The sequence below is a fragment of the Cyprinodon variegatus genome, unplaced genomic scaffold, assembly GCF_000732505.1.
Source record: "Cyprinodon variegatus isolate N-32 unplaced genomic scaffold, C_variegatus-1.0 Scaffold11, whole genome shotgun sequence".
NCBI lineage: Eukaryota > Metazoa > Chordata > Actinopteri > Cyprinodontiformes > Cyprinodontidae > Cyprinodon > Cyprinodon variegatus.
This window is the reverse complement of record NW_015150464.1, coordinates 297914-306991: the sequence shown is the minus strand read 5'-3', so window position 1 is coordinate 306991 and position 9078 is coordinate 297914. Positions and strand designations below refer to the sequence as shown.

General features: G+C 36.2%; 1 protein-coding gene across 3 annotated transcripts in view; it reads right to left on the bottom strand.

Moving 5' to 3' along the window:
* Positions 1 to 3871: 3871 nt before the first annotated feature.
* Positions 3872 to 9078, bottom strand: part of LOC107088337 (B-cell linker protein-like) — a 61117-nt gene continuing 55910 nt past the window's right edge. For all 3 annotated transcript variants that reach the window (XM_015380452.1, XM_015380460.1, XM_015380467.1), the window contains one exon: positions 3872 to 5001. In XM_015380452.1, coding sequence (XP_015235938.1) covers positions 4885 to 5001 — 117 coding nt within the window. In that variant the 3' untranslated portion in view covers positions 3872 to 4884. The remainder of the gene's footprint in view (positions 5002 to 9078) is intronic.

The window sequence follows — 9078 nt, the reverse complement described above, 5'->3', positions numbered from 1 at the left end:
GCCGTGATAAAGGTAATCAGCAGTGATATTGTAAACATACACATATATATAGCCTGAATGTTGGAACTGTAACTATAATCTATAATCTAAACTATAACTGAACGAAATTTCTTTTTGTCTGCACCCTGATGCTGTATCTTTACAGTTCCTTTACCTGAAAAGAGACCACTCGGGACAAACTCTTCAAATAACACTTCATAACTTATATGTATTAAATAACCAGAAGCCCACAACTCCTGATAGAAATTGTAATGTTGCTTAGATCAGAGAAATTGCTTAGAATGTACAGAAGGCAGCAGCTCACCTCTCAGAAAGTGGCCTCGATTAACAGTTAAAAAGTCTGAAACATCATCTAATTTTACATCTTACACATTAGCAGATGATTAGATATCCATGGCTCCAGCCTTATCAAAATATTACACTTTGTTCTTAGCTGAAGGACACCGCTCTTATTTCATTTCCAGATCTTTGCCACGTACAAAATGAAGATTTTAACTGTATATCCAGACAGAGGAACTGCCCTAATTAGATTAAAACGTCAGTTCTGACATGCAACAGGCAGCCAATACCAAGGTGTAATAAACTCACACATCTTCAATGATAATTATCTTAACTTATCCTAACTTAGACATATAAAATCTGTCTAAGTCTAATATATAGTAACTTATATACAGTAAAGGGGTGGTGGTAATGTGTGGTTTCTGGTTTGTTAAATAAATAGTATAACTTATTGCAGTGTTAATACAGCAGGTTATAGTGCAGCGGCATTATAAGGTCTGATAGCAGCAGGGATGAATGACCAGCGGTAGCGCTCCTTTTTACACCATACCATACCAACTTTATTTATGAAGCACTTTATGCACCGGACAGGACCAAAGTGCTGTACACAATCATAAAATACAATAAAATTATAAAATAGAAAAAAAAAAACAAGTGTAAAATACATATTAGTATACAAAGAGAATAAAACAAAGTAAAACCTCAAATTGTGCAAAAGCCAAGGAAAAAAGATGAGTCTTAAGAAGGGACTTAAAAACAGCAAGAAAAGAGGCCTGTCTTATGCTCAGAGGCAGATCATTCCACAGCTTAGGAGCTGCCACAGAAAAAGCACGGTCCCCTCTGAGCTTGCATTTTGTCTTTGGGACCCTCAGAAGCAACTGATCAGCTGACCTGAGGGAACGGGAGAGTGTGTAAGAATGCAACAGCTCAGACAGATAAGAAGGAGAAAGGCCATTAAGAGTTTTAAAAGCAAAAGAATTTTAAAATCAATTTACACACAGGGTACATAAGTCTGAGTCTAAGTATAAGTCTGTGCAGGAAGTGAGAGGTGATGTGCATGATGGACGTAAGCTTTGACAGCTCCCTCCTCTCAGCCAATTCCTCCCCAGAGTCCAGAGTGCAGCCCTGGACAGAAGTGGTCCTCCTCTCCAGCTTGATCAGCCTCTTTCTGTCCCGCTCTGCGTTGCCTGAAGCTCAGCAGACAACAGTGCATTTATTCATATATACATATCTATATAAACATATATAGATATGTATATACATATATAAATTGCAAGTAAATGTGATTTCCAATTTTAATTATTTTCATTTATTATTACTTTTGTCAATTTCTATTTATTTTACTGGCAGCTGATTTTTTTAGCTTTAATGGAAGGGGATGTAAACATTCAAGGTGTCGGTGTGTTAAAGCAGAGTTGCATCTAAATGTGAAGGACAGCTCTCCACGACTGGAGTCTGACATCCATACTGTAAAGATTGAATTGTTTACCAGGATGCATTGATGCATTTTCCTGGTCCCTGCTGAAGAAAACTACCCACAACCTAATGGTGCCACCACCGTGCTTCAGCATAGGGACGGTTCAATAAAACATATGTGCTGTGTTAAGTGTTTTGCATGTAGACTAAAAAGTTTCACCAGAGCTTATTCTTCCAGATATATTCTTGTTGCCAACTGCAGTCAGAGAACCTCATGACTTTATATCAACAATCGCATTCATCTTTTATACCCTTTGATAAAGATCAGATGCTGTCTTTCACTACTAATTATGTCTGTCAATGCTTTGAATACATTTCATTCACCTAACCCTGATTTAAATGTCTCCATAACTTTATCACTATTTTCTTTGCTTATAACTCTTTTGTCTTCATAATCTGCTCTTAACAGACCAGCTGGACTGAGATTGAGCTTAAATCACACAGTGCTTTAATTATTCCTTATTTCTTAGTGAAAGTGAACTCTTATTTAGAGATATCAGAGTAAAGACAACTCTACCATGTATGATTTATTCCTTTTCTTTTTAATTTCGGCCTGATCTTTGTTAGTTTATACAGATAAAATACCTTTGTGGTTTCATAAGTATTTCACTAAATCACTTTCTGTTATAGTTGAAATAGTTGTGCACACGTTATAGTTTAATCACTAATATTGATCTGATTCTTATACAATAGTTTATTTATACACTCTTTAAAATTTTTCCTCCATTGAATTGAATTTAATATTGTATTTTCTCAAATTCTATTGAAAATTATTGTAAAAGGTCTGCTAAATATAAAAATTTTGTGTGATTTGGATCTAGACTTTCATAATCCAACTTTAACAATCCAACGAAAGATCCTATGAAATCATCATTTTATTCACACTCTGCTTTATTTGTGATTCCAAATCATTTATTTTCTCAAATTTACAGCAGGAGTTTTATATTCCACTCAATCTACAGATAAATTAACAATTATTCAAAGATCAGGGGTTAAATTATCACACAAAGCGTAAAAACCTGATTTAAAAGTTTTACAAATAGAATTAACATATCAATGCTTTTTAAAAGTTGATTTAAACAACCCAGTCCAGTTATGGTGGCAGATCTACTGTATATATAGAGCCAATCTTATTTTGGACCAGATTAGAGAAGTAACCCTTATGATATTTAATCTCTTAATATCACCTACTTACTGGGAAATTCACCTATTTTGCATACCCAAATGGAAAAGCAAATAACTTAGGAACTGTAAGCCAAAATTACATGTGTGATACGTTATTTGAAAGCTAACACCTTCCTCCTTTGAAAGCTAACACCCAAGCTGCATCAGTTCAAACATGACTCAAAGTTGTTGTTTTTTTTATTCTCCAAAATAATACGTCTGTTTTGAACAGCAGAAATAAAGACATGCTTGCTTGTTGCGGCTGCTTTTTCATGCTACATTTCGACATGCTGCTATAATTGTGCTTTGGTGCTCACTATGTCCATAAAATGAACTAGGTGGTTGAATTTTGGAGCATCTAAGCTTTCCAACGATTTCTAACATGTTTATATTGGTAAACATTTTATGAGTGTAATTTTCATGCATTCTGATTATTATTTGTAAATGCATTAAAACTGGGTTTTAAGAGTTAACCTCACTATTGGGTCAGGAGCAAATTTTCGCCTTATGTTGAAATAGGATTTTGGATCGCAGAACCAAGCTCCACACTCAAGTGTTTAGGACAGTGTTAATAGAAACAAATAAAGTCAGCAGATTTTTTTGGGAATAACATTTGTGCAACGCACTTCAACTTTAGAGGGAGGTTGAAAAAAAGTCTTGCAGGCTTTTATTTGCATTTGCTCTTCCACTGACACACCTGAATTTCCCCACCGTGGGAAAATATGTGTTATGTCTATTCTATATATAAAAAAAAAAAAAAAACAGAAGATCATTAACAAGAGATTTTAATACAATGTGTAAAAAAAGAAAATAGCACCACGACAAACTTTTGGTGAAAGGTTTTACAGAGTACGTCTACAAATCACCACTTCATGCATTTATACAAAAATCATCTCTGAATAAAAGTGCCTGATCAAAGAAACCTCTACAGGAGGCGGGCACACATGCAAACATTCTCATCACTTCATCCTGCGATCCTTTTCATTCAGAAAACCGAGCAGAGAGGTCACAACTGGGAAAAATAATCAATGAAAGAAAATGAAATGTACAATAAAATGTACACTTTACAAAGAGGACCTGTAATCAAAGAGCTAACAACAAAAAAAGCTAATATTTAAACAAACAAAACTATAAAGAATGATGAATGAGGAAGAAGGTCTGCCGGGGGAGTGGCGGGTCTTGGACAAGTTTGCCAGGGTGGGGTTAGATTTTTTCTTTTTTTTTCACTAGAACACAGAACAAAAGAATGAAACCAAAATAACAGGGCGATATTATATGTATTAAGTGAGCAGCAGAGCCAAAGATTCACTTGTTGCTTTGGATACAGAGGAAAATTGGGATTCCGTCTCAGTATGAATGGATTAAGTTATTAATAACATTAAATTATTCCAAAAGATTATTAATTTTACCATAAGAAATAGATTTAGTATTATTAACTTCAATGCCTGGGGAATGACAGAGGTCAGAATCTGTATGGGACACTGGCCCCTGTCGGCCCCTATCTAGAACCTATTCTGGAAATTGCTTTATTAATCAAAGAAAGCTGTGTTTTCTACAAATTTAAAAAAACTTGCTCAGTAAGGCATTGAAGGGGCACTGTCATGATGCTTTCATGTATTTGCTTGAACAAAAAATATCAACAAAAATAACTATATAGTCACATCACTATGAGAACAGAACTGTCCTATTAGAAGAGCAGGCATCCAGGGTATTGCTTTACAACCATCCTCCTTCCTAAGTGTCTTTGAAGGCCAGTCTATTGTCCCATGTGGGGAAAATCAGGATCTCCAGCAGTTCTTGGCTGTTTTAAAAAAAATATAACTATCATAGTGCACCGTTTCAAACGCTTAACTCTGCGTTTACTTTAAAACACTGATGGGCAGGGAAGTTGAAAAGTGAAAGAACACGGGCCTCGGATTGTGAAGCTCAGATGTTCTGAATCAGTCGTCTGACTGACGGAGTCGTCTACGGCTTTACAGGATGACACAGCTTGGTGGCGTCTTTGGTGTTGCTCTGACTGTCGATCAGCACCAGAAGATTCCTCTGGTGGTTCTCTATGATGTGGGAGACACTGCTGAAGTACTGGAGGATAAAAAGAAAACATTTAAAGTGTTAAAGGTGGGTTTATTAAAGCCAGAATCCTGGAAAGTTCAATGAAAAACTCATATTTTCTATCTACCTGAAACAATCATTTATCAAAAATGAAAATCTTAGGGTTTTTACCGATGACACAAAAAAATGCATTTACTTAAATAAAGTAAGTAAGTAAAAGGAATAAATAGGTGGACAAATTAAATTCAATGTGGATTTCCTTTATGCCAAACTGGATTAGACGTATGAGCAGCGCTGTCCCAAACTAGGATGGGCTCTAAAGCAGAAGTTGATCAGGGGGGGGGGGTGGTTTTAAATTGGCTGAGCTTCAAGGATCTTTTGTCTCGGCCTCCATTAGACAGTTTAATGCCTCTTGAAAGACTGAGTTTTGTCGTTATTATTATTATTACTTTAACTAATATGGTGTTTTTTTTATCCTATTTTATATGTTTTTATCTTTGCTGTCAGGCAGGTGAATTTCCCCTATCAGGGATTAATTAAGTGACTATCTTAACATCATAACAATGATGGACAGCTGGTTCTAATCTGCTGCTTTGTCAACGAACTAAACTCCAAAAAACAAAGAAAAGATTACATTTAGGACTGTAGCTGTGTTAGCACAAGTGTAAAGAATACCAGGTATTTACTTTATTGTTGAACAATCTTCATTGATTGTTGAGAAGTGGAATAAATCAGCCACTTCCTGTAAATGCTAATTTTTAATTCTAAAAAAACAAAGAAATAATTTAATTTATCTGTGCTAGGACCATTGAATCAAACTGAATTATGTCTTTAACTTTAATAAAAAAAGCAACAAATTTAATCAGTGGTCTTTATTAATATGTAAGTATTTATGGGGATCCCTGATTGTTCAGCTCTCTATATGAGCCCAAGTATATAAACACCAAAACCTCTAACGCAATGATAAAGAAACTCCAGGTGATCTGCTATATTTCTTGCTCGATGCTCGACCGCCCACCAATATAAATTAATATTCACCATTGAAATCAACATGTTTCCTGGTGCTGGACAGGATTCTCCTTTTTTAAAACCCATATTTGTCAGAGCTTAAAAAATCTAGTTAAAGATTCTGGCCTTCAACTAAAAACAACAGCTGTTTTCATTCAGTTAAAGATTTAGGGTGAAGCTATAGAATTTTGAAGTGCTCAGTTTTTCTGCAATTTAATGAAGCAGGTAACTTAGCATGATGCCAACACCACCCTGCAGGATAGTAGGCTTAGTTTTGAAAAGCCTCACTTTAGTCCAAATATTTTTTGGCCAGTTAGCTTAATCTGTCCGTTTGACCATAAAGGTGTTTAGAGCAAAGGTTGGTTTCCCTTTTACGGATCCCCTCTGATGACATGGTCAAAAAATTTTTATAATTGTGGCCACGAAGTAGTATTTCGTGCGCATGAAATACTACCTCGTGGCCATGCAATAAGTATAACGTGTGCACAAAATACTACTTCAAGGCCACGCAATAAGTTTAACGTGCGCACGAAATACTTATTAATAATATTAATATCATTCCTGGAGAACTGGGTAAGCAAATCAAGCACGCCTTAGACCTTAGAGAAGGTGCGCTTGATTTGTATTTCGTGCGCACGTTAAACTTATTGCGTGGCCACGAAGTAGTATTTCGTGCGCACGTTAAACTTATTGCGTGGCCACGAAGTAGTATTTCGTGCGCACGAAATACTACTTCGTGGCCACAATTATAAATTTTTTTTGACCATGTCATCAGAGGGGATCCGTACCCTTTAGTCCATTTTGATGTAAATCTGTTTGGTTCCAGAACATCCTCACTACATTCCTTTCAACCCTGCAGTAAAGAAGGAAAAACAACTCACATCCCTGACATTTAGTATACATTTTCCCATTGTGGGACAATAAAGGGATTTTCTATTCTAAAAAAAAAAAAAAAAGCCACTATCTGATAGGAAAAGAAACAGGTATAATAAAAAAATTGTGTATTAATATTTGATAAAAAAAATATGGCATCTCTAAAAAAAAATGGAATATTCTGAGATCCTTCTTATATTAGCTGACCATCTTTTTGCCCGTTTCCACTGTTGGCGACCTTAAAGGTTTACTTTAAGCCCAAATCTGCCAGGGATATAAATAACTTTGTGCCTAAATGTTGGTGTGCCTTAAAGGTGGTTTTAAGTTAGTCATTAATTTAGTCTTTAGTTGACCCCAAAGAAAAAGTTTAGCTTTAGAAAATGATTAGAACTTCCCTGATCAGCCTCCTCTACGGCTGATCCCAACCCAATTAAAAACGTTTCCAGTACAAACCAAAGTCCAAAACAAAACCGACTAATTAAAAGGAACCCTGGATCTGTCAGGTAGAGGAATCAAGTGTCTAACCAGAATTATTTCAGGATGCAAGGTATAAAATTTATTGTTTTTAGGTTAAACTTAATATTTTCTCTGTAGTGTAGTGGGAGGAGACCCAGAGGGAGACGCAGTACACGCTGGAGGGACTATGATTCTCAGCTGGCCTGGGAACGCCTTGGGATTTTCCCAGAGGAGCTAACCCAAGTGGCTGTGGAGAGCGACGTCTGGGCCTCCCTGAAGCTGCTACCGTCGCAACCCAACCCTGGATAAGTGGAAGAGTATAGATGTATGGGTTGAACTTTAGGGACAATTATCTGAATATTAGCAGGAAGCATTTAAACATTTTTATATGTCATGTTTAACCTAAGAAACGCTGCAACAATCACTGCTTGCCAAAACAAATCTGTGCATTTTAGAGAAAAATTAGAGCAGATCATCAATCTCCTAAACCTGCTCTTATCAGTTTTCTCATGTACTGTATAATACATGAGGTGGGCTTTATTTTCTTTTATCAAAAAGTATGCAAACTTGTTTCCTAGAAGAAAAATACATTTTGTGAACCTAAAATATAATAGTATCTGCAAGTTATACACGTTATATTTGTGCAAATCAACTGAATTAATCATTTTAACTGGCTTTGACTTGATAGTGATGATAATCTATTTTTTGTTTTTTTGGTCCTTGCAGCTCGGGCTATGCTTAATGCATGTTTGTTCGAATAGTAGACCGAGACACATGGACACAGCTGCAGCTTTAAAAGTGCAGCTTTTCCCCTGCACCTAATATTGTGTCCAACTCCAGGAGGGCGTGTATGCCTTGCAACATTACACAACATGCATGAGTAAAACACACAGCTGTTTCCAGCATTTTCCAAGCCCCTTTATGTCATCCAATAGGGACAGTCTTTAAAAAAAGTTATTCACAATCTGTTGAGCGTAATGATATTTATCAGCTAAATACTTATGTTTATATTTTTATACCCTCACCAGTAGGAGCTGTTGCTCAACCCCCATGTGTTTCTGCAAGCAGCTGTCCACATAGTTATCATTTTTTCTAGATTGTGCAGACACGGCATAGAAATGCATGAAAGCTAAAATAACAATCTGACCACGACATTGTAGACTAAACGCAAAGAAATGCTGCTGAGGAGTGATTCTCAAAGTAGTACTTACAGGAAATCCCACTGACTCACCCTCTGTGGTACTGTTTGAAACAGCGCTGAGTCATTCTGAGCAGCGATAACCCGCTACAAATCACCTTTTCAAGGTTGAAAGATTAGTCTTATATCTATTACCTGTTTTACCTTTTAGGGGACTTTTAAGCCGCTAGAGCTGGTGCACCAAGGGGCCCTCTGCATCTCCTTAAAACAGTCAACTAATTTTATTTTATGCTGCTGCTCTTATTTTTGTTAACACTTATAAAGCATTTCGTCGTATCAATAATTTAGAACATGTAGGCATTTATTTGGATTTCAAAATGACAATGTCTAAAAGCAAATGAGAAATGAAAAGAAATTATCGAAATGTGTTTATTAGCTATGAAATTTAGGTGAATACTGACTCCTCCAGTTCATAGGTCAGTACTGGTAGCCCTTCCTATGACTCAGTACCAATGAAGTCACCCTCGGTCTTAAAAAGGTTGGTGACCCCTGCACTAGAGTTATGCTTAAATTCAGAGATGGCAAAAGTACTCACTTTCCGTACTTGAGTAAAAGTACAGATACTTGTGTTA